This window comes from Amblyomma mixtum, chromosome 3, assembly GCF_055824585.1.
Source record: "Amblyomma mixtum isolate Tamu chromosome 3, ASM5582458v1, whole genome shotgun sequence".
Classification (NCBI taxonomy): Eukaryota; Metazoa; Arthropoda; class Arachnida; order Ixodida; family Ixodidae; genus Amblyomma; species Amblyomma mixtum.
The window spans coordinates 233,613,283-233,637,670 of record NC_143014.1 but is presented as its reverse complement, the minus strand read 5'-3'; the positions used below and the strand labels follow the sequence as shown (position 1 = coordinate 233,637,670).

Sequence of the window (24,388 nt, the reverse complement as noted above, 5' to 3'; positions counted from 1 at the left end):
GTCTAAGGTTGTTTGGACGAGCACCAGGTAGTACGCACCCCGTGCTGGTGCCTGTTCACCGGCAGGATGCATGGGGCTCCTTACATAAAAAAAAGCTGCTAATTCGCATGCTAATCAGTTCCTCTGAAGAAAATTCAAATTGTGCTCTGTTTACCCAGCTCATTTGTGCTGGCGATCACTTCCTTGGACAAGGGGTAGGTAGTACAAGGGCACATTTACAACCGTTAATATCCAGGGTGTGCATCGCACCGCAGTATGCAACTACAGAATCGTAGTTTAGTTTGTTGTTTTTCATAGAGGCCACATGAGTGTGGAACACCGCTTTTCTGCTTGTTATTTCCAGTGGCTTCAGACTGCTGTCCTTATAATTGCGTAGTTACACATTTGTCGCTTTCAGTTTCGCGTGCGCCGCGATGCCATCCAGTGGGAAACTACAAAACAAAATGCAGCGGTGGGACAAAGCATGCAGGGCTAGGGTGTGCAATGACCTTTTTTGGGGGGAGGGCCAGCAAGGGCTACGAGCTGGAGAGTCAACCTTTCGTAGGTAATTATAATGTAATCACAAAGGTAGCATATTCTTGCAACAAAATTTTTGTCTGCGTCCAATTTTTTTTTTGCTGCGGTCTGTTAATTCGAAAACCCGGTTAATTAGAATATTTTTTGCAGTCCTGATGACTTCCAATAAATTAGGTTTTACTGTTTATGCCAGTGATGCTGCGATCATTGTATATGTTGTGCCCTCAAAGTGCTGATATCTAACGCTAATGTTAAGTGCTAATAATTGCCACGTGCATATATATGCAGGCCTCAACCAGTGCGACCCTCTGATTGCTTAGCTTGCCTCGCATTCGACCAGCGTCAGTGTTGCGCTAATGACGATTATGATGGGATTGTCACGCCCTTTGTAGCGAGCAGGCATTTCACAATGCGCTGACCACTGCCTTGACATGGCAGAACCAGCAAGGACAGCGCTGCCACTAAGAAGCACTGTCTGAGCCAGCTGTAGGCATATTTGTGCCGGAAACAACCTGCGTGTTTCGAAGTTTTGTTGTTTGGGCACTCAATTGCGCCAAACGCACTTGAAGCACTCTATTTACCATCACAGTTTCGAATTCATTTACTATAGTCACACTGATGATTTGCCTTGCTCCTGCGGGGTGCCGAAGCAGCAATAATGCATACGCCCTGTCTCTCCTGCACTGAAGCCTGCTCTTATCGCCTTACCTTAACGCCACCGAGACAGTGGGCTGCATATCATGCTCTCATGTGCGGAGCAAAGCTCGGGTGCGTCACTGGTGTGTGCCACCCGAGCACGATTTGGCCCACGTACCCATGTGCACCCACTAATCGTAAAATGAACCACGACAGATTCCAGCCAGCAGTTGTAACTGCTCTGTCCGAGCTAGAGAGCAAAACTGCGATGGGTTATATACAGACATCAGTCTGTTTTACAGTATACATATTGCGACCAAGCACTATCCTGGCGACGCTGGAATGCACTACAACCGGCGCCAGGAGCAGGAGTTTCACCTTATTCTAAGCTCAGCAACTACAGCACGCTCCAGGGCAGGAGCAATGTGCTGCAGGAGAGATGTACAGGGAGCATGCATTGCTGGCTGCATTGGCACCACGCAGAAACAAGGTAGAAAATAAATGGTAACTATATCAAACCAACCGAAAACTATGGTGACATGTTGAGTGTTTCGAGCATATTTGGTCGACAGAGACACGCGGTCGAGTTCCAGCGGCAACAAAACTTCGAAACACACTGGATATTTGCTGCAGAAACATGCCGACAGCTGTCCCAGATAAAGCAAGGCAGCAGTCTGCACATTCCAAAATGCTCACTCACTACAAAGGGCCCAACCATCAGATCATACTATCAATAGTGCAACACTGACACCGGCCGAAAGCAAGGGAAGCAAAGCAATGGGAGGGTCGCACCGGTTAGGGATGTGCACATGCACCTGGCGATTTTAAGCTTTCGTCTGGCTCAGTGAGGCAGTGCTAATACAGTTTTTTCTTGTGCAGCACGCTCCGTTTACTTCTGTCTGCACCAGTACCGAAGTGGAGAGACCACGCGAACAGACAGAACTACGTGCCAGCGCTTTCTCACTGTGCAGCACCTGTTTTCAAGATATGGATATGGTACCCGACCAAATATGTTTGTCTGCCCACACACTCCCTCCAGGCACGCTCGTATACGTAGAAAAATCATAGTCATCGTCACTGGCGTGGTCTCTCCTCTTTTGCTCACAACTGTGAATGCTGTAGGAAAGCCAAGCATGCCAGTGCTGTCAGTTCCCCTCCCAGCTCCCGCCCTCGTTGCAGTACAGAACTGTGTGTGATCGGCTCTACGTGTTCCAAACTCTAAGTCCAAAAAAGGGGAAAAAAATGCTGCAGCGAGTGTTTGCACCAGCAGCAACTATTCATAATGCACAAATTTTGAAACCTGGCAAATCAAGCTTTAGTATTCCAAAAGGTGACACAGATATATGAGTAATGAAAGTTAAGAGCCTCACGATCAGCGGCGGCCTGATGGCTGGTGGCCTCAGCTTCTGCAATGTCCCCGTGCTCCTCTCCCTCCTTATCCCTTTGGGCATTTCAGAATGAGGCTGAAGGCAAACAAGAAATGCAGCATTAGTGGCAATGCAAACAATGTGAAAAACTGCAATTAACAACAGTGCTACTGGTAAATGGCAGGTGAACTTTCCAAGCTTCCTTTGGCAGAACTGAGCAGGAATAAGTGCAAACTTAAACGGGAGGAAAGCGTCAGCACACTGACCACTGTTTTTGAGATGGAAAACTTGTCCTCATCTGCAATTTGATGAAGGCGCTTAACTACCTCTTGTTAAAGCAGTCAGCATATGGAGTCCTTCCTCCCTCCCTTAGTTCAAATTCACACTTCTCTCCAACACTTGCCAACATAATACATGAGCACACTTCTTACAAGAAAGTGAGTGCCAAAAGGCTGTGTGAAAAGAACTCAACTCTACAATTGAACACAAAAATTAGTGATGGCTTACGGGGCGATGGCAGTTGAACCGGAGGCTCCAAACGGGCAGCCAATTCATCCCCTAAAGAAGACAGAAGGCGGGTAAGCATACACGTTGCACATTACAAGAAAGAGGATCTTCGACCAAAATTTGTGAATGAATTCACTTATGAAATCTTAAGGAATACATATGTTTATTGCAGATTCCAAAAATGCCCTTTGATTACATGCAAAAATAAGCCTGCCTCCTTATGTAATACAGTAAAAGCTCGTTGTTTCGACCCCCCTGAACTCAGAAATCCGGAAAATTGAAACTGCCAACTTAGACTACCCGCCGCGGTGGCTCAGTGGTAAGGTCTACCGAGCCGGAGTACCCAGGTTCGAATCCGACTGCAGCGGCCACGTTTTGATGGAGCTGAAATGCAAGAGGCGCCCGTGTGCTGTGCGATGTCGGTGCATGTCGAAAATCCCCAGATGGTCGAAATTATTCCAGAGACCTCCACTACGGCATCTCTTTCTCTCTCTGTTCTTTCACTCCTACCTTCCTCCCTATCCTTACCGCACGGTTCAGGTGTGAGATATATAAGGCAGATACTACGCCATTTCCTTTCCTCAAAAACCTATTTACTACTTAGTCCTGGCCAAAGGTGCTTTACCGTATTTACTGAAATGTATCGAGTTTTTTAACCAGAAGTGAAAATAAAAAGTCCGCCCTTGCATTATAATCGAGTATAATTAAAAGAAAAATTTACACTATGCCAAATTTATGCAAATGTTTGTTGAACGCGCAGGACAAGTTAGTCCCAAAGTTCACGAAACGAAAAAAAAAAGAACAAGAATGAAGTTAGAATACCGCATTGGCTTACCAACAGAAAGTCTGAGCCACAAGTACTTAGCTGAGGCGGCGGCACGGCACCTCACATATCAGAGTAGCAGCAAATCAGCGAGAACCTATTCACCAGAGATGGCTCCCTAGCACACTGAGCGCAAATTCCATGCACCTTCCAGAGGAAACACAGTACAACACACAAGGTTGTAAAGGCCATTGTTTTGCTCTCTTAAAGTTCAGTGAACACTATAACACCTGCAGCACCACTGATGTCACAAGCTAACGCTAGTGATCAGATTCCGGAGCACGGAAAGCTTAATGCTGCTGTTGCGCCCCAAAAGGTGCCCTCGCTGCTCTTCTCCGTTCCTGACAGACTTTTCGCTAGCATCAAATTCACGAAATTTTACAGCGGCTCGAAGCGTTGGATAATAGCTCTTTTAAATGCTGCCAAGGACGACCACTGGCATTCGGAAGGCTCACCCTCGTGGTTGAAAGACTGCGAGAAGTTTCAGTTTTGAAAAGAAGGTGACATAGCGACAGCATGGCGGGAATCCTTGACTATCATATTGGTCTTATCTGATCTTTTTCACTACTCTCATGACAAAAGGGACACGCAAAACTTTCCCGTGGTAACGCTGGTAGTAACTCCTGTACAGGCACGTCCTTAATTTTCTATGAAAATGAGCCACAGGAAAGCCATTTCTTTTTTTTATACTTGCTAGTAAATCTCTGTCGAACTTCAGCCTCGTTTCTCACATCACTATCACACACTCTTTTTTTCCTGTTTTGTGTACACAAAGTCGACCACTGTGTTACTATCGTGGTCGCGTTACATTTGAGTAAATACAGTATGTCTATGGCGCCATACCGATGATTAATTCAGATGCTATGGGTATTGCCCCGGTTTATTTGAACGGGCCCCTGACTGAAGGCAACATACAGGGGTGGTATAATATAATGATTCCCAAATTTCCCCATTTGCTCATTGGTTGTAGAGACGCCACGCCCCTCATTCACTCTTGGTTATTTGTTGAAGTCTAGGGCATGGTGTCACTTCAGTGAATGGCAAAGGATGGGAAAGTCAAAAGTGGAATCAATTCAGGAAGGAATTGTTATATTATATCGAACCGGTATGACTGGCATGGCAAGATGAATTCCATGCTGCAGAGTAGCTTTCGAGAGTAGCTGAAACTGTGCGCTTGTCATGTGCCATTTGCAGTTTGTGCAGTGAAGTCTTCTCACCGCTGACGGCGCCACTTGTGAGGGGTTTGACACAGCAGCAGTGCAGCGCACCGTATTGAACCGCACTGTATGCCAGGAAGGCCCTTGTGATCTTGAGCAATTCTACTTAAATACTCTCAAAAGTTTGCCCAAAATAAATCATTAATGGAAACATGAAAAACTAGTCAGTGCCAAGCTGTTATCTGAAAAGCTGGGAACCCATCACCCAGTCTTACAAAATAAGTTTATTGTCAATGAAGAACTTCTGAAGTTTTTTCAAGGTCATTAGATATTTAAACTATTTATGTTCTTGGTCCATTGAGGTTCAAATTAACAAGCTTTTACAGTATATGCAATGCAATGTTGTTCTCATTGGCTTTAAAGAAATCTTCATTGCAGGCAACTTACAAAAATGCATACCACTGCCTTGTAAACAATGCAATACGAGTAATACGTCATGCTGGCTGTCATAAAATTTCTGTCAAGGTTTTCAAGTGGTCAGTTTAGAAATGAGAAAGGAAGTTCTTGGTTCCATTTCCACAAGTTATGCGATTAGCAAGGTGATAAATTTGCCCTTATTACATTCCTTGCTGTCACGACAAATTAATGACATCCATTTAAGCAAGTTTGGAGCAGTAAAATAATCTTATAGCTTCAGACAAAAAACTTGCAACATAGTAATCATATGCACAAGGGCTTCTTTTACATAGCATTAAATGGCATAACTGGAATCGGCACACAGAACCACATGTTCCATGAAGATCTCGTAACTGAGACTTCATAAATACCGTATTTAGTCGCATAATAGGCGCACCCAGAACTTTGCACTTGATCAATACTGTACTTACACGACTGCAAGCCGACGCCCTCCCGCCTCCCCCATCTCAGGTGAAGAAAAAAGAAGACACTCGTGCACATTCCACAACCCGAGCTTATTTTAACAGCTGGACTGACTACTAGTCCTCACTGGAGCTACTGCCGTCGCAACTGCTGCGGACTCACAGCACGTACAACGACATCGCATGGAACAGCCACACGCAGTTTACAGGGATGCTCACTTTAAATGTCTGTTTGGAAAGCTTCATCTCCAGCTGGAAACCTTCCCGACTTCAGCCCACGAAAACCACGGCACTTGGAGTCACATACGAAAATTTAGGCACGCCCAGTCGCAACTGCTGCATTTCTCAGCCACGTCGATTTCAGGACCGCTGCACACTTCCTGTGTTTGAGAGCAAACTCCCAGCCGTGTACCTATTAAGGTGCTTGCCCATTGTGAGAAAATTGCACCGCTCTGCAGTGGCACACGAAAGCTACAATTACAATAAACTAACACGCTACCACAGATCCCGTGCTACAGTGCCTAGAATTCTAGTTGTTGTACCCGTGCCTTCGACAGCCACAAAAAGCTTTTTTTTTTAAATTTAATCTTCTCTTCGGGAGACCATGGTAAGGCCCTTACACGTGTGTGTTTATATGGTACGTTCAGTTTTAAAGTGCGAGAATGCGAAACGAAAAATTTTCTGAAATTTTACCCCGAGTTAGGCGCACCCTGAACTTTGAGCCAGACCTTCTGAAAAAAAAAGTGCGCCTATTATGCGAGTAAATATGGTCATTCTTTTTCTCTGAGATACTCTTCCTCCATTAATTTATTTATAAATTTAGATCTTTTCAATTACCAGAAACTGCAGAGCTCTCTACTGCAGAGTTGTATTGGTATCGCTTGACTTTTCTCTCTGCGTTCAAGTAGGTGCCTGAAAAAAAGGGAAAATCTCAGGTATGCTGAAAGTTGCAGTAAAGTTTCGCTCTTGCTTCCTTCTGATAGCAAAAGCGAATAGGTTCTTTTCTTCTTCTTTCCCTTGCACCAGGGGTGCCCCGTTGGAGACGGCTTGTTATTACTTGAAGGCTGAAGGTCTATAGGAGATTATACTTGCAAACAACAGAGAACTTGCAGGGGATATAAATTGAAGCTTTATATACAATAGTTTACATATATATATATACAAGTTGAGCAGTGAGCACAACAACAACATGGAACTGGCTAACATTTAGGGGAGGCCCCTACCCGGCATAGCCGAAGATGCGTTACATCTGTCTCCGTAGCCCAGAACCTCTTTTCCGGGCTCCGGGACCCAGTTTTAAAGACACATGGGCCCGGCCCACATTCATCAGCATCCAATCGTGTCAAACCCTTAACACGATTGGTTTTTAGCCGCGTGGTCCGCCCTCCAACTTCCTTAAGGCACATAACTCTCTCTCAAATGTACATATTGTAAAAAGGGCATCATTTTCCCTTAAAACACCGTACATTCCGAGAATTCACACACATACGGATTGGCCCCCCGGGTTACGTGCCCCGCCCCACACTTCCACCGTAGTAAACAAACTCTCTCCCCTATGGAAAGAAAAAGCAAAACACATAAGAACAACATGTCAAAACACTGCCACTATATCAGACCAACTCTCTCCCCTAAGGAGGAAGAAGCAAAACACACAAACCAACATAGCAAGACACTCCCACGTCTGTCTCCCCAGTACCCGTGACCTTGACGCTTCCCGGCACTAGGGCAATTGTCGGCCCCAACCCAGCTGCGACTGTCGCAAACATCGCCCGGGAGCGCAGATCCACTTTCCGATAAGAGTCGGATCACAATGGACTGCCGAAGCCACCAGTTGTCCTCCGGGGTCGGGGCGGCGACATAAGTCGAGATGGCCGCCACTGTCCTCAATTAAGCAGGTGCCAGTGCTCGCTCTGTGCGGCGGCGCCTTCTGCGCGCGCCTGCTTCTTGAGCCCGCGTTGTCGAGCCTCGGGGCTATCCCGGACGCCAGCCAGCTGCACCGCCGCCCACAGCTCCCATTCATCCGGACGCACCGGACCCCGCTTCGTTCGGCAGTGTTCTCTTCTTAAAAGAAAAGCGGTCGAACCTCCGAACGAAGCGTCCGAAACTTAATTGGGCCGCAAGTGGCGTTTGTGAAGCCGCGGTGAGCTTTCGGCGTAAGATGAAACGGCGGCTTGACCTTTTTATGCTCTTGGTTCTTTGTGCACTGGCACAAAGCGACCGAGCGGCGAGAAACACGCGTCCTTCCCCAAAAGGGGACAATGGGAGGCTTGGGTGAGCCCGCTCTGCGCTCTCCTCGCAGCCCCGCCGCCGGGGGCTCTCCGGGTTCTGCAGCGGCGACACCAAAGGCGACCGAAAGATGGGCGCTCCTAATGAGACCGCACGCATCCACATATCTCCCTGGGGCCCGCTCAACGACGAAGCCCCCCTTCCTTAGCCGCTAAGAAAGGAGGGGGGAAGGGGGGAATAAACTCACATGGCGCATGCTAGCCCTCTACACGCCCCCCTCAAAATTCATCTAAGGGTTGCAGCACGCTTAGATGAATAAAACACACAAACAAAAGGGCTAGTGGCTTAACTACAACGCCAGCAGTCCCGCAACTCGGTTACAGCTTCCGCGTTACGCGCTACCCCTGCGGCTGCGGTCGGTCGTTTCCCTCCCGCGTGGCCAACAAACGACGCCGCGTACACACATGGCGCGTGACAAATAGAGACGGCACTGTGCACTTGCTGTCCATGCCAGCGAGGAATTGCCGTTCAAGCCGTGCTTACCAACGCGCGTACAAACAATGAAAGCTACGGCTTCACGGACTGCATGCAGTGTCCTTCGCAGCCCGCGGCACAGTGTTCTCATGTCTGAACTGTGCCGCTGGCAGAGTTCGCACTTTTCACCACACGTTCACATCACTGCTGCGGATGACACCAGGGGTTCCTCCCCGTCCTCCGCCACGACACGTACGCCGCCGTCCGAATGCCAGCAACAGTTATGTAGCCGAGATAATGCGTCAGCATTGCTGTGCGAGCTCCCTTTGCGGTGCTGCACCACTACATTGTACCTTTGCAGCGCTAGCGCCCAACGTGTTAGCTTAGCCCCATGTGGGGTGCTGAGCGTTAGAAATGCAAGGGGGTTGTGATCCGATACGACTGTGACCGGTGCGCCGAAAAGCCAGATGTCGAACTTATTTAGGCCCCAGATTACTGCAAAGGCCTCCCTCTCAATAGTGGACCATCGGGTTTGCGTCGGAGAGAACTTGTGGCTCGCGAAGGCGATCGGGACCTCCGCACCGTCCTCATCTCGCTGAGAAAGGCAGACCCCGGCGGCGAACGCGGAGGCGTCTGTGTAAAGCCAAAATGGCTTGTCCGGGTCAGGCGTCCCAAGAGCAGTGGCCTCACAAAGCGCAGCCTTGAGGCGTTGGAACGCGCTGTCGGCCTCGCTAGACCACGGAATTTTGTTCGCGACCCTTTTTCCTGTCAGTTCTGTCAACGGCCTCGCCACCTCAGCGTAGTTGCGCACATACTCTCGATAGTAGCCGCACAAACCCAGGACGCTGCGGAGCTTTTTCTTTGACGTCGGCGCTTTCAGCCCCTGGATTGCGGCTAACTTCTCTGGGTCGGGCGCGTGCCTCCCCGAACCGACGATGTGTCCCAGGTATCTTATCGACTCTCGCGCTATCTGACACTTTTCTACCTTTACCTTCAGGTTCACGCGCCTCAGAGTCTCGAAAACCCTGTGTAGGTGCTGCAGGTGTTCCTCCAGGGTCTCACTGAACACCGAAATATCGTCCAGATACGCACACGCGTACTCCGCATGTGGCCGCAGGAGGTCGTCCATCGCCCTTTGGAAGGTTTGAGCGGCGTTCTTTAGCCCGAAGGGCATCACCTTCCAAGCGAACTGCCCCCGGTGGCACACGAATGCTGTAAGGGGTTGAGCGGAGGGGGCCATCGGCACCTGCCAGTACCCCCTTCGGAGGTCTAGGAGTGTGATAAATCTCGCCCTACCTACTCTCATTATTAGTTCTCCCGGTGGTTTCATAGGATAGGCGTCTGCGACCGTTCCCGCATTCAGCGTGCGGAAGTCTACGCATAACCTTATGCCGCCATCCCGTTTTGATACGCAGACGACGGGATGGGCGTGCGGGCTCTCGCAGGGGACAATTAAGCCGAGATTCAGCAGCTCATCTACCTGCTTGCTCACCTCCCCTCTCAAGCTGGTTGGCACCCGGTATGCATGCGACGCTCTAGGCGCAAAACCTTCTGCCAGGATTATGTCGTGCTCTTTTACTTTAGCCACCCCGGGTTTCTCGTCGAACAGGTCTCGGTACCTCTTAAATATGTCCCGAATCGCAGTTCGGTCCCTCTCCTGCATGTGGGCGGTCATTTCCGCGGAGAGTATCTCTGTTCCTGGCTGGGAGCTCTTTGGGCTTGGTGCACATTCAACTTCCCCGAACGCGTCGTCCTCCTCGAACATGACGCTGAGCGCCATTACCCTACTCTGATATGCGCGGAGTTTCCCGGCATGAACGAGCCTTTTACCCCCTTCAGGCATCTCTACAAAGTAGGAATGGTCACGGTACTTGCCGGTGACCGTACCTGGCCCCTTCCACCTTGGGAGCATTTTCCCTCCGCGCTGATCGTCAAACACGAGCACCGCTTCCCCCACCTCGAAGCTTTTGATGGAAGCACGCTGATTATATTGGCGGGCATACACGTTCTGCTGCCTTTCACTGATCAGCTCCGCCGCTTCCGCCGCTTGCTGTAAGTGCGCTTGCAGCTGCCTCAAGTACTCTGTGGGGGACGTAGCTAATGTTGGTGGCAAGTTCGTTTCGCCTGTCCAAGAGCGCTTAAAAATAGATAACGGGCCCGTCGGTTGCCGCCCGTAGAGCAACTGGAAAGGGGCCACCCCGGTCGTGTCATTGGGCACCTCTCTGTAGGCCCACAGAAGGAAAGGAACGTACCTGTCCCAATTCCTGCCCTCCTTCTGTATAACATGATACAGCATGTTCTTAAAAGTCCTGTTGAAGCGCTCCACTGCCCCGTTACTTTCCGGATGGCCCGGGGTTGAGAATCTCGGCGAACAGCCCAATTTTGCCAGAAACTCTTTAGTGAGTTCCGCGGTGAAATTCGTGCCGCAGTCCGACGCGACAACTTCCGGCACCCCGGTCCTGCTGAACACCGTCAGGAGGGCGTCGCAGGCTGCCCTGGCACTGAGGGAGCGTAGACAAACCACCTCAGGCCAGCGAGTGCACAGATCGATGACGCACAGCGCGTACCTGTGACCTCTCCCTGACGGAGGCTCCAGCGGCCCGATTACATCAATATTCACCTGCTCGAAGGGATAGCGGGGCCTTACTAACGGTTGAATGGGCACGTTGTCCGCCCTGCGTAGGTCTGATCGCGTCTGACAGCTGTGACAACTATCGCAGTGTAGTCTCACGTCTTCCCGCAGCCCCGGCCAGAAAAAGGTATACTTAATCCTAGCCATTGTTTTCCGAAACCCCAAGTGGCCTCCCCAGCTCGACTCGTGCGCAGTCTGAAGGACCTCTGCACGCCGGGACTTGGGCAGTAACAGCTGCATTACCGGCTGCCCCACTATCCTATCCGTGTGGTAGAGAAGCCCATCGACTACCGTCATACCTCCCTTGCCTGTCTGCGCATCTTTCCATGCCTTCTGTAGAGTCTCATCTTGCCTTTGCTCCTCCCTGAACGCCTCCGCCATGCTTTTCGCATTCCCTGGCGTTACTGTGGGCTCAACAATTCCACTCTCCTCAGAGCCTGCTCCTTCATCGTGTAGGGAAGTCTGGGCGACTAGCGTACCACTTGTCTCTCCCGCGGCTTGCTCAGTATCACCTGACTGTATGAAGTCCGCGGTTCCCCTTTCATCTGAAGCTATAATCCCTTGGGATTTTCCTTCCACCTCGAGGGACTCCCATGCCTCCTGCGACAGAAGGCAATCGGTTTGCGTGACCAACTTTTCAGTGAGGGCGCATAGCACCGGTACGGCTTCCATTACGTCAGCGAAGACTCCTGTGTCCTTGGGCATAGTCATCGGCAATACCGCCAGCTTGGCTTCCACCTTTTCACCGAATGCGGATATCAAATTTATTTTCCCGTGAGGCTTCGTCAGCCCAGGTGGTACGACACTCTCCCTCACAACCGTAATTTCCGCGCCTGTGTCAAGGATAGCGTTTATTTCCTTACCCTTGCAACGGAGTGCCACGGCCGTCAGCTCACTACGCCCGCTTCCTACACACCCCATAGCTACCCGAGCGGACAGGCTATTTGCGTTCTCACTGCGTGCCTTCGGGATGGTCTGGCTTGAGCTATGCGGACAGTTCGATCTCAAATGTCCTGTAGAGCCGCACCTGAAGCAGCTGATGGAGCGCGCCTTAGCGCTCGGCACCTGAGAATTTAGCGTCAACGGTTTACCCCTTTCCTTGACTGGCGCGATACCTCGTGCGCTGGGACCCTCGAAATTCTTCTGCTCGGACTTTTTGCCGGCGCTATTCTTACCCTCCGCCTCCTCAAACGTTTGAAGGAGCGCGGCCATCTCGGGCGCCTTCACCCACTCCTTCCCTTCTTGAAGGATAATGTACTTTAGAGCTTCCTCCGACAGGTGGCTCTTTACCTGATCCGCCACCAGTAACGCGGTTAGTCCCTCTAGGGTTTTGACTCCTCTCGACTCAAGATACAAGTGGAGGTAACTCTGGATGCGCGTTACAAACGTCCGCCACCCTTCGTTCGCTCTCTTGTGCGAGCCTCGGAAGCGGCTGAGGTACTCTCCAGAGGAAAGCCTCAGCTCTTCTAGCACCGCCCTTTTGAGCGCGTCATAATCTTTATGCTGAGATGGCGTCAGCCTGGTCGAGAGAAACTGCACTTTTTCCGCTATTAGCGGGAAGATGATCTGCCCCCATCGGTCTCTTGGGACGTCGTACGCCTGGAGCGTGTTCTCCGCGGACTCAAACCACACTGGAACCTCGGCGTCCGCCGGAAATTTTGGGAGGGCTCCTGCGAGTAGCTTCGAGAAGCGCCTCAACTCCCCGTGCGCGTCCCATGCCTCTGGCGAGTCCGAGCTCTCTCCTCCGCCTCTCCGCAGCATAGACTGCAGTTTTGCAAGCTCAATTTGTCGCTCTACGAGCAGTATCTGTTTATCTAACATCTGGTTCCTCGACGCAACCGGCTCCACCGGAACATCACTCGTCCCGGCCCCCTCACCGTACTCCTCGTCACTCATTTCCTGGAGTTTTTGTCTGTCGGGGTTTAAGTGACCGAAGCGTGTTTCCATGCACGCTGAAAGCCTTATTCGGACAGCGGCGTTCGCACCAATGCGAAGAACGAAGAGGACTCACCCCTTTGAACCGGAGCACTGCTGTCCCTCGTAGCTCGTCGCTGTCCCTCCTGAAGTCGGCCGCCTGCGATCAGCTGTCCCTTGCTGCCCGGTGGTCTCGACTGTCGCCGCTCCACTGGTGCCGACGTCAGTTGACTTCCGATGACCAGGCCTAGCTTCCTCGACGGCTGCCGCTTCTCTCCGCCTGCACCTTGTCCTCCCGAACCGCCAATGTTCGACTTGTTGATGCCTGGACGTCTCCCCTTCTTTGCCTTCCCTTTTTCCTGTGCTTCCTTCGGATAGCAACAGGATCCTGTCGACTGCGCCAGTAAAGTTTCGCTCTTGCTTCCTTCTGATAGCAAAAGCGAATAGGTTCTTTTCTTCTTCTTTCCCTTGCACCAGGGGTGCCCCGTTGGAGACGGCTTGTTATTACTTGAAGGCTGAAGGTCTATAGGAGATTATACTTGCAAACAACAGAGAACTTGCAGGGGATATAAATTGAAGCTTTATATACAATAGTTTACATATATATATACAAGTTGAGCAGTGAGCACAACAACAACATGGAACTGGCTAACATTTAGGGGAGGCCCCTACCCGGCATAGCCGAAGATGCGTTACATCTGTCTCCGTAGCCCAGAACCTCTTTTCCGGGCTCCGGGACCCAGTTTTAAAGACACATGGGCCCGGCCCACATTCATCAGCATCCAATCGTGTCAAACCCTTAACACGATTGGTTTTTAGCCGCGTGGTCCGCCCTCCAACTTCCTTAAGGCACATAACTCTCTCTCAAATGTACATATTGTAAAAAGGGCATCATTTTCCCTTAAAACACCGTACATTCCGAGAATTCACACACATACGGATTGGCCCCCCGGGTTACGTGCCCCGCCCCACACTTCCACCGTAGTAAACAAACTCTCTCCCCTATGGAAAGAAAAAGCAAAACACATAAGAACAACATGTCAAAACACTGCCACTATATCAGACCAACTCTCTCCCCTAAGGAGGAAGAAGCAAAACACACAAACCAACATAGCAAGACACTCCCACGTCTGTCTCCCCAGTACCCGTGACCTTGACGCTTCCCGGCACTAGGGCAATTGTCGGCCCCAACCCAGCTGCGACTGTCGCAAACATCGCCCGGGAGCGCAGATCCACTTTCCGATAAGAGTCGGATCACAATGGACTGCCGAAGCCACCAGTTGTCCTCCGGGGTCGGGGCGGCGACATAAGTCGAGATGGCCGCCACTGTCCTCAATTAAGCAGGTGCCAGTGCTCGCTCTGTGCGGCGGCGCCTTCTGCGCGCGCCTGCTTCTTGAGCCCGCGTTGTCGAGCCTCGGGGCTATCCCGGACGCCAGCCAGCTGCACCGCCGCCCACAGCTCCCATTCATCCGGACGCACCGGACCCCGCTTCGTTCGGCAGTGTTCTCTTCTTAAAAGAAAAGCGGTCGAACCTCCGAACGAAGCGTCCGAAACTTAATTGGGCCGCAAGTGGCGTTTGTGAAGCCGCGGTGAGCTTTCGGCGTAAGATGAAACGGCGGCTTGACCTTTTTATGCTCTTGGTTCTTTGTGCACTGGCACAAAGCGACCGAGCGGCGAGAAACACGCGTCCTTCCCCAAAAGGGGACAATGGGAGGCTTGGGTGAGCCCGCTCTGCGCTCTCCTCGCAGCCCCGCCGCCGGGGGCTCTCCGGGTTCTGCAGCGGCGACACCAAAGGCGACCGAAAGATGGGCGCTCCTAATGAGACCGCGCGCATCCACATATCTCCCTGGGGCCCGCTCAACGACGAAGCCCCCCTTCCTTAGCCGCGAAGGAAGGAGGGGGGAAGGGGGGAATAAACTCACATGGCGCATGCTAGCCCTCTACAGTTGCATTTTCCACAAAATCAAAGGACATGGCAGTGACACACCGACAGACATGAGGCAGTACTCACATGAGGCAGTACTCGTACAGAACACAAAAGCAAAAGCTTGGGCTCTTGCTAGGTCAACCCCTGATTAAGACACATCTGAGTGCAAGCAAAAGTCAGACTACACTTGGACGTCAAAAAGCATCCAAACGCCTCACAAACACTGATAAAACAAGAAATTACAACATTTTATAAAATTCTAGACATTAATGCACTGGCACAGATGGTATGCTCTTTCAGGTATCCAGTGCAAAGCCTGAGAGGAATGCATGTTTGTGATTTAAAAGAACAGTACAGCCCTGGGGAGAGTACACACACACACACACACGCACGCACACACATAGGCAATGAAGTGCCACATACAAAACAAAAATGAAAATTGGTTTTGAGGAAAGGAAACTGCACAGTAACTGTCTCACATATCTCAGTGGACACCCGACGGTGCCGTAAGAGAAGGGATAAAGGGGGTGAAAGAAGCGAAGAGAGATAATTACCCGTATTCCAAACCACTCCCTAAGCTTAGAGTATTTCTTGTAATCATTGTTTCACAGAGATTTGAGCTGGTTGGGTCATATTTAAAACTTTTACCAGCGCTGCAACTGGGGACAGGGAACAAGGAGAGATGGAAGGAGAAGCGCTGCTAACTGCTAGTAGCGCCAGTTGTTAGTAGCGCTCGTCCTTCCGTCTCTCCTTGTTCCCTGTCCCCAGTTGCAGCGCTGGGGACAGTTTCGAAAACAATCATTGCTTGCTCCAGCTACAATACACAAACCAGGAGCTACCAGGAACAGTTATGTGTGGCTTTATTGTCGTTCCCAAAGCTGCACATAAGATGTGAAAGACAGCGTAGTGGAAGGCTCTGAAATAATTTCCACCACCTTTAATGTGCACTGAAATCACATGGTACACACACGGCTTTTGAGTTTGCCCTAAACCAAAGCGTGAAAGAGAAACTTATTGCTGCATGATGCCTGTGACTAACCTCAAGTTCAAAAAAAAGAAAAAGTGCACTACATATTGATGAGTTAAACTATCCACAGGAATCCGGCACATCTATGATCAACTTTTCTAACATTGCTTTTCTAAAAGAGATCCATGATTGGGCTGGTGAACAATAACATCGCTGCAGATTATATGTAGTCCGCATGCTTTCCCCATTTTGCATTCAACTATTACACAAATACTCCTCAAAACGACAACTCTATCCAGTTTGTTTCCAATTTTAGAACTGATTTTTATTCGGGAGCAAAGAACTTCACTTATTTACAAGGACACCGGATTGAAAATTTTAACTTTTTTCCTCAACAGACCTCATTGGAACTCTTAACATGAAATTCCAAAAAAAGGACTGATCACTGTTTGAGAACGAAACACAGTGCAGCCCAGCCCAAGGCATCTGCCACACACTGTTTTGGAATTCAGCTCATCTGTTACGCTCAACTCCAACCACTTTTTGAAGAATAAAAATCTAAGAAGGAACTGGCAATGGCCTATACATCACTCGCACATGTTGACAGTTCAGGCTCGCAAAGCAAGCACTTGCTATATTTGAGAACGCCCTAGTCTGGATGCATAGCTGTTTACCACTGTGATGCAGCTTGATGTCTTAATACAGTTTACTTTAAGCAGTATGACAAAATAAAAGGTGCACGTGCTTGGTCCTTTGTAGCTTGAAAAGCTCACGAGACCAAGTCTACTATGTTTCCAACTGAAAATTGAAATGTGTGATGGCACCGATCCTTACAAACTGCATCTGCCAGAATGCTGCGCTGAATGTGATGCACTCGCATCGCTAAATTGCTTTGTCTTCTCTAGAAATGACTTCACTTTGCAGATGACAAGTCCTTGTACAGCTATGTATAATTACTTTACCAGCAGATGGGTGAATGGCATAGCAACAAAGCAGCTTGCATCAAAGCGTGTCATCATTCTTAGTGAGTTAATTTACAGCCTTTTCATATGTTGCTACTGAAGTAAAACTTTGTATTCGTTCAAACTCACTGCATTCATGCTCATTTTGTTCCTGTAAGACAATGATTGCTTTGTTTTCTTTTCTGCTATGGTTTCACTGCTTACGACAGCCGTACGGGGCTTGCAAAAAGTGAGGTAGTGTTCAGAAAAAGAACTGCATAAATGAGGATATGATCAGCAAAATTTTGGCAACTTTCAAAACTATACAAATGAAAGCTCAAGCTGAATGTTTCCTGGGGCTGCTCTGAACTGCGTTGAAACCTATAGTGCAGCTCAAGCAATGTTCCAGGCTCTGTGGATGGAGCGTGCTCGCTGCAACAGCATCCCACTTGCTATACTGTCAGTAATAAGGGAGTAATTACTCACTGGCATCCACCGACACGCAGCCATACGGCTACAAAGGAAAGCTGTACAGCTTTCTCAGAAACTTCGTATTTAAAGTAGTTTTTCTTTAACTACGAAGTTTCTGAGAAAACTGTATAGCTTTCCTTTGTGGCCGTATGACTGTGCTTTGGTGGATGCCAATGAGAAATTACTCCCTTATTACAAATTTACTCCACCTTGGGGTATTCCCCTAAACATTTGACCTGTACTGTCAGTGTTTACAGCAATGGAAATGTGAAGATGTCGAGGCAGTAGCCTACATAGTTGTCCATGGCCCGGCATCAAACAGGGTACCCAGTCGAGGTTTGAGTTTATAATCTGCATGTTCCTCCTTGAGAGTGGACATGTGAACATTCACTGCACTGTTGAGCACACAGCTATCGAGAAAAGCTTGCCTGTACATTGCTGTGCAAAACAATCTCGACGGCAAAAGAAAGAAGAGGCTTAAGTGCCTCAGTAAATGTTGTAAACATAGGTATAACTAGAAAATATCCTTTCCTCTGATTATTCATTTTTCAAAGCATTTTTGTTGACGACCTGTATGCACAACAGCCTTATTCCTGTGCACTGGTTCATGATAACTGCAGGCAAACTAGCCTTTTTGCCGTATGGCTATTCCTTCTCTTTAGCAGCAGACCTTTGGATTCTTGCTCTGCAGCCCAAAACACCTCAAACAGCCATGGTAAAGCCAGAGACACATCCACAGACCAGATCTCGCCGTCTTAAACCCTTAAACTATGATCCTTGGGAGCAGCAAGTGTTCTCAAAAAGTGGCGGCTTCCCATCCCCTGGTTTCGAGATGCAACATTCATACTGCCCATGTAGAGTTAATGCAAATTAAGTAAAGACAACACTTTATACATGTAGTGGGTGAGAATGCATCCACCCTCTTGCTTTCGCAGATATGTGACAAAGCAGCAGCTGGGAATGAAACTTCTCGGCAGGCAGTGAGCTTTCCACAACAGCAGACTCATCATTTATGCCCTCATTGCATAATGTCTATAATGCAATTACTCACGGCTCCTGGCGACAACAGACACAGGAAACTGTTGCCACTCGCCGTCAGCAGAGGCTGGGTCAGCCTCCTCCTCTGCCAGGCGGAGGACGTCAACTCCTCTTGTCACTGGCCACTGGCATGAACAGTGGTCTTCTGACAGCCACGTCAGGGGGACAGCTGCCACACTGTTTTCCTCTGGAAACATCACCACAGCAAAGCGCTTAGGCATGCTGCACAGAGAAGACAGGGTTCAAAAAGGACGGCTGGGAAGCATAAATTTCACACACACTCGCAATTCGACATGCCGTTCCATACATTGCGCATGCAACGCTTCAATGTCAGTAGCTAAACACATCCAACTACTCGCCTATCAATGGCGGTGCACGAGGTTCCCAAAGCGACATCGGCGCGGGACGCCGTAATGGAGGGCGCCGGTAATTTCCCATATCTGGGGGCCTTACACGTGCACTGGCATCGGACAATACACGGGAGCATTACGTTCACCTCCATCAAAGCGCGGCCGCCACGGCCGGGATCGAATCCGCGTTCTCCGGCTCAGCAGTCGAGCGCCCTAACCACAGAGCCACCGCGGCAAGGCTCGCCTATCAATTAGCAAAGGAAACGTGAACTGCCGCAGAATTATGCCCTAATGCAGCACTGAACATAGGAACTCGGCGACACATCAAGAAAATACTAGAGAGAGAAGCTACGCTACATCTTACGCAATTACTGTCACGTATAGGAAATCGTGTTAAGAGGTAGGGGAAAAAAACATGCCTAATCGCATTTTAGATCGCTAAATCACACAACTGAAGCAAGAATTCAGCGCCAATGAGAGCAAATACGACCGTGACAAGCTACGCCATTGCACGTGGCAACCAAGTCGCGTGCAAAAATTCGCGTTTGGTGCTAGTGGAGAAAAATAATCCCAAATCGCATTTTTCGGCGGTCTCTAGAAAACGCTCACAGCAGTTCAGTAGAAAGGGCTTGGCATGCATTCACTGCTATCGCTCCAGCGCGCACGGTTGCGCTGAGCGCGTAGCACCTTCTCTTTTTCTTATTAATTCGCCTCTCAGTAATTGATCTGCACGGAGAAGCGATAGGGACCCTGTCAGGACCTATTCAACAATCCCGCGCAATTTTCTTCCGAATTTTCTCAGTGAAACTTTGAGCAACTAACCACAGGTATTCGACAGAACACAATCACGGCATTAACCTAACCAAAGCAGGCGACGTAACAGAACAGCAGGTATACTTACGCGAATCGACTTTACGGCTCGCACGATGATTTCAAATGGGGATCTTCCGCTTGAAAAACACGTGCGGGACAATCGAACTCGCACGTGTGGAGCGCGGACAGCACGTTGAGATCGAGGAAGAACACGCGTCATGGAGGTCTTTTTTGAAAAAAAAAACACATTGAATCGTACCGTTGACTAGCGCCACTACCCTCAATTTTTGGCGTATTGAAACTGATGCGTAGGTAAAAAGCTTTACAATTTTTTCCTTCCCAACGAAGCGGCCACAGGCGACAAACAGAAAAATTTTTAATTTTTTGTTTTGCAAGTTCTTTATGAGAAGTTTTAGCGCCACGGTGGTTCAGGTACACTGTGGGCTCAGGTGTATGGTCACAAGTAAAACTCGTTGGAGGGTACACTTCTGAAAAAGATCGTTATGATAGGACAAAAAGGTCACTGGAAGTAAGGTAGCAGATGCATATTTAGTTTCCGCATTTCCCCCGTACCGAGGAGTATGCACCCGGAGTATACTCAATGTTACGAGACACCAAATGAAATGCGAATAAATGTATAACGTACGGCGGAATACGGTGACAGGGACGCGTTGACAGCAGTAATCGTGGACAATAAGCTAGGAGTAAGAGCGTGCGCGTCAATTCGAACGAGGCTTCCAAAGGAAGCCGAAGAAACAGCAATGACTCAGCAACTACACGCAGTCAAATATCGAAAGTCGTTGTTCGAATCTTGCAACAATCCCCGAGCCCATAAGGCATATGTAGTAGCTCACGATAAAAACGGTGGGCACGGCACTGCCCGAGGACTTACAGCGCTTTCATCCAAAGTCCCGCAGGAGGGACAGCGAGAAAAGCTAACAAGTAAATAAGAGGCACCTACCACACTGTTCCTTTCACCGTGACCTACGATAAGAAAATTGATTAAATCTTTTTATTGCTATCACGATTCCTTGATCTGTGACCTATTGGGAGGGGGAGTAGAGTAGAAAAGTCCACATCTGGTGGTCCACGCTGGTGGCGCGCGCAAATGAAGCCCAGAAGGACGTCTGAACACTGAACAGAACAGACGTGTCCTTGGAGCGAGCGGAGTTTCGGAGAATCTTGCACAAGATCCACCGCAGTAGATATCAGAACAAATGTCCATTCTGTGTTGCATGCATGGGCGTCTCAAGAAATAAACCTACCACTACTACACAAAAGGTTTGGTTTATGGTTTATGGGGGTTTAAAATCCCAAACCGACTCAGGCTATGAGGGCCGCCGTAGTCAAGGGCCCCGGAAATTTCGTCCACCTGGGGTTCTTTAACATCGCAAGTACACTATACAAAAGGACGCGAAAACATGCAGGCCTGCACGATGACGCGCCTTTGCCAGTGCCCTGACTGTTGCCCTAATTCATGACAGCAGCCTTTGATGGTTATTGCAACATTCGTCCCCACGTTCACACTTGGCTATTCGGTGCACAGGAAGCGCGGAACGACAGGACGTACCAACGGCGCATGCAACGGGATTATGTCCAGCGTCACCATATACCGGCGTATATGAGCTGCTAAAACATATTTTCGCCGTAACAACCGAGCACTTGAACATTAGGAGAAAGTGCTGTCCAGCAGACCGAGAGAGCAAGAGATAACTGGCCTGAAGAGCAATTAAAGGAGGTGGCAGAATCAAATGGGGTCCTTTTTAAGCACTCCACACACGGTCAAAAAACCTCTACAGAGTTTTGATCATGAATTCATTTATTAATAATTTATTGATGAATTCCACCTTCCTCTACGCTGCTAACGTCGCTGACGCTGCTGGCTTTGGCTACTGCTGGCTGCCTCGCTGCTTTGGCTATTGCTGGCGCTCTCCTCTTTTCCTCTTTTGTCGTTTGTCCCTGCACGCGGTCGGTCCTCGTTCGTGGTCATCGTTTGTTCGACATTTGGGACTGCTTGGAACTGCGCAGCTTTATTTCAGCTTCGCGATGCCATCCAAGTGGCAAAAGTACCGCAACGTGAGGAAGCAGTATCTACAAATCTTGGAGGAACTCGGCATCCCTGAAGTCACAGCCAAGCCTTCCCCTGCACTCCCTCCGATGCGACGAGGTTGCGAAGCCCCCTCGGAAGACATGTGCGGCATTCCAGGCCCGTCACCCTCAGGATCAGGGGCAAGCAAGCGGCTGCAAATGCAAGTCGGCGCCGACGGTGCTTGCGCCAGCGGCAGCGGACTAGCCGACGAAGTAGACTCTCAAGGAGGACACTTGCCCACATCACGTTTAGAAGGCGGCGCAGATGAGGGTGATCGTTCAGCGCAGAACAGCCAGTGCAGCGACTCTAGCGAGAGTGACTCAAATGACAGTGAGTCAGATGACAGTGATAGCAGTGAAGTAATGCCTGCTGATGCTGCATCCCCAGTCAACCCAGCGGGCAGCCAGCAAAGTGAAGCTTTCTTTCAAATGCCTGTGGAAGCAGAGCATTCTCCAGCACAAGAATTAGCCCTCATTGCAAGCAAGCATAATATGACTCACACATGCCTTAATGACGTCCTCAATTTTTGCCGCCGGCAAGGGATCGCAGGCCTTCCCAAAGACGCAAGGACCTTGATGAAAACCGAAAGAAAAGCCAACCTGGAGCACGATGGGTCTTTTGTGCATTTTGGCCTTGCGGACGGAATTGCACAGGCAGTTGGGCATGTACCTGTGCCACAAAATGTCCAGCTTCATGTGAACATTGATGGACTGCCATTGCATAAAAGCACCCAGACTGCGCTGTGGCCTATTTTGTGCCGTATTACCAACATTACCGCTTCTGCACCTTTCATGGTCAGCGCATACTGTGGTGCAGGGAAACCGCCGTGCCTTGCAGACTACCTGGCCCCATTCCTCAAAGAAGTTGACCACCTGACCTGTCATGGACTGGTCATCAAAGGAAGTCATGCGAATGTTACTCTCGCTGCTGTAATCTGCGATGCCCCTGCTAGGAGCTTCGTGAAAGCCATTACTGGCCATAGTGGCTATCACGCATGTGAACGCTGCAGTCAGAGAGGGTGCTATCTTGAAGGCAGGCTCACGTTTACTGAGCTGCATGCACCGCAGCGCACAAATGAATCATTTCGTTCCCAGGCAGATGAGCGGCACCACACTGGCGTTTCGCCATTTACATCTCTAAATATCGAGATGGTGGCATGTTTCCCAACGGAATACATGCACCTCGTCTGCCTGGGCGTGATGCGGCGCCTTCTCAGAAACTGGGTCTTCAAAGGACACGCAGCAAGGCTGGGCAGAGTTCAAAAGGCTGAGCTCAATAACAGGTTACGAGAAGCAGCCACAGACTTCCCCAGCTTCTTTCAGCGGAAGCCGAGGGGAACTGAAGAACTGGACAGATGGAAGGCAACGGAATTTCGTTCATTTCTCCTTTACCTGGGGCCAGTTGTGCTGAATTCTATTTTAACAAAAGAGCAGTACGAGCACTTTGTGATTTTTCATGTGGCTGTACGCATACTCGTGTCGCCAGAACATCATGCAGCACTGAACGAGTTTGCTCGGGACTTGCTCATGTATTTTGTGCAGGAGTTCGGCAAGCTGTATGGACCCAAGCAACTTGTCTACAATGTTCATTCGCTTATTCATCTGCCACAGCAATGCCTGGACCATGGGCCTCTGGACAGCTTCAGTGCTTTCCCATTTGAAAGCCATCTTGGGAAAATGAAGAAGCTGCTACGGACGTCCAGCAAGCCTCTAGAGCAGCTAAGCAGAAGAATGTCGGAGAAAAGACTGCTGCCACACCATAGCACGCAGCAAATGGAGAGGAGTGTGAAGGTAGGGGAGTGCTACCTTGTAGAAGACCGCCCTGTTGTCATCATCGATGTGTATGAAAATACTGTCAAGGCTGGCATTTTGCCCAATGCCAAGGATTTTTACAAGACCCCACTCCCCTCATCAAGGCTGAACATTTGGCGCTGCCGTGCTCTTGGCGATGAGATAATGACCTGGCCTCTGTCAGACATCAAAGAGAAGGTCCAATGCCTGAAGTTGAGATATAAGCGAGGGCATGTCATTTTGCCACTGCTTCACCTGCACTGAAAGCCAGAATTGGTATTGGCAGAACCTTTGTCATAAGTTCGGTTTGGTTTATTGGGGTTTAACGTCCCAAAGCAACTGAGGCTGTGAGGGACGCCGTAGTGAATGGCTCTGGAAATTTCCACCACCTGGGGTTCTTTAAGTGCACTGACATCGCACAGCACACGGGCCTCTAGAATTTTGCCTCCAAAGAAATTGAACCGCCGCGGCCAGGATCGAACCCGTGTCTTTCGGGTCAGCAGCCAAGCGCCGTAACCACTGAGCCACCGCGGCAAGCCTTTGCCATAAGTAATATGTTCCGTATGAAGGGAACAGCTCAAAGTATGCATCATTCATCTTGACTACCTGGGTTTGGTTTATGTGCACTGACATCGCACGGCACACAAGCATTTTTGCATTTCACCTCCATCGAACTATGGCTGCTGCTGTTAGGATCAAACTTGTGTCATTGAGATCAGCACAGGGATGCCAAAGCCACACTGCTTCTGTATTTTGCATCTATCGAAATGCAGCACAGCTTGCATGTGACTTGTAGCTTTGTGCTTAGTAGCAGGATGCCACTACCATTCAGACAGCTAGCAGTTGTGCTGGCATAAGCCACTGAAGATATA

The 24,388-nt window shown here is 49.6% G+C and overlaps 1 protein-coding gene and 1 long non-coding RNA gene across 2 annotated transcripts; one reads left to right on the top strand and one right to left on the bottom strand.

Annotated features, from left to right (window-relative positions):
• Nucleotides 1-3,006: 3,006 nt before the first annotated feature.
• Nucleotides 3,007-18,611, bottom strand: LOC149354039 (uncharacterized). The gene is made up of 3 exons (XR_016289626.1): nucleotides 18,488-18,611; nucleotides 6,722-6,796; nucleotides 3,007-3,077 (listed from the first exon to the last, which is right to left on the bottom strand). It is a non-coding gene; the product is annotated as an uncharacterized LOC149354039 (long non-coding RNA).
• A 3,500-nt stretch (nucleotides 18,612-22,111) lies between these two features.
• LOC149354038 (uncharacterized) lies at nucleotides 22,112-23,837 on the top strand. The gene has a single exon (XM_089577446.1). It carries the CDS (start codon nucleotides 22,155-22,157, stop codon nucleotides 23,778-23,780), a length of 1,626 nt encoding a protein of 541 aa, XP_089433572.1. The 5' UTR covers nucleotides 22,112-22,154; the 3' UTR covers nucleotides 23,781-23,837.
• Nucleotides 23,838-24,388: the final 551 nt, after the last annotated feature.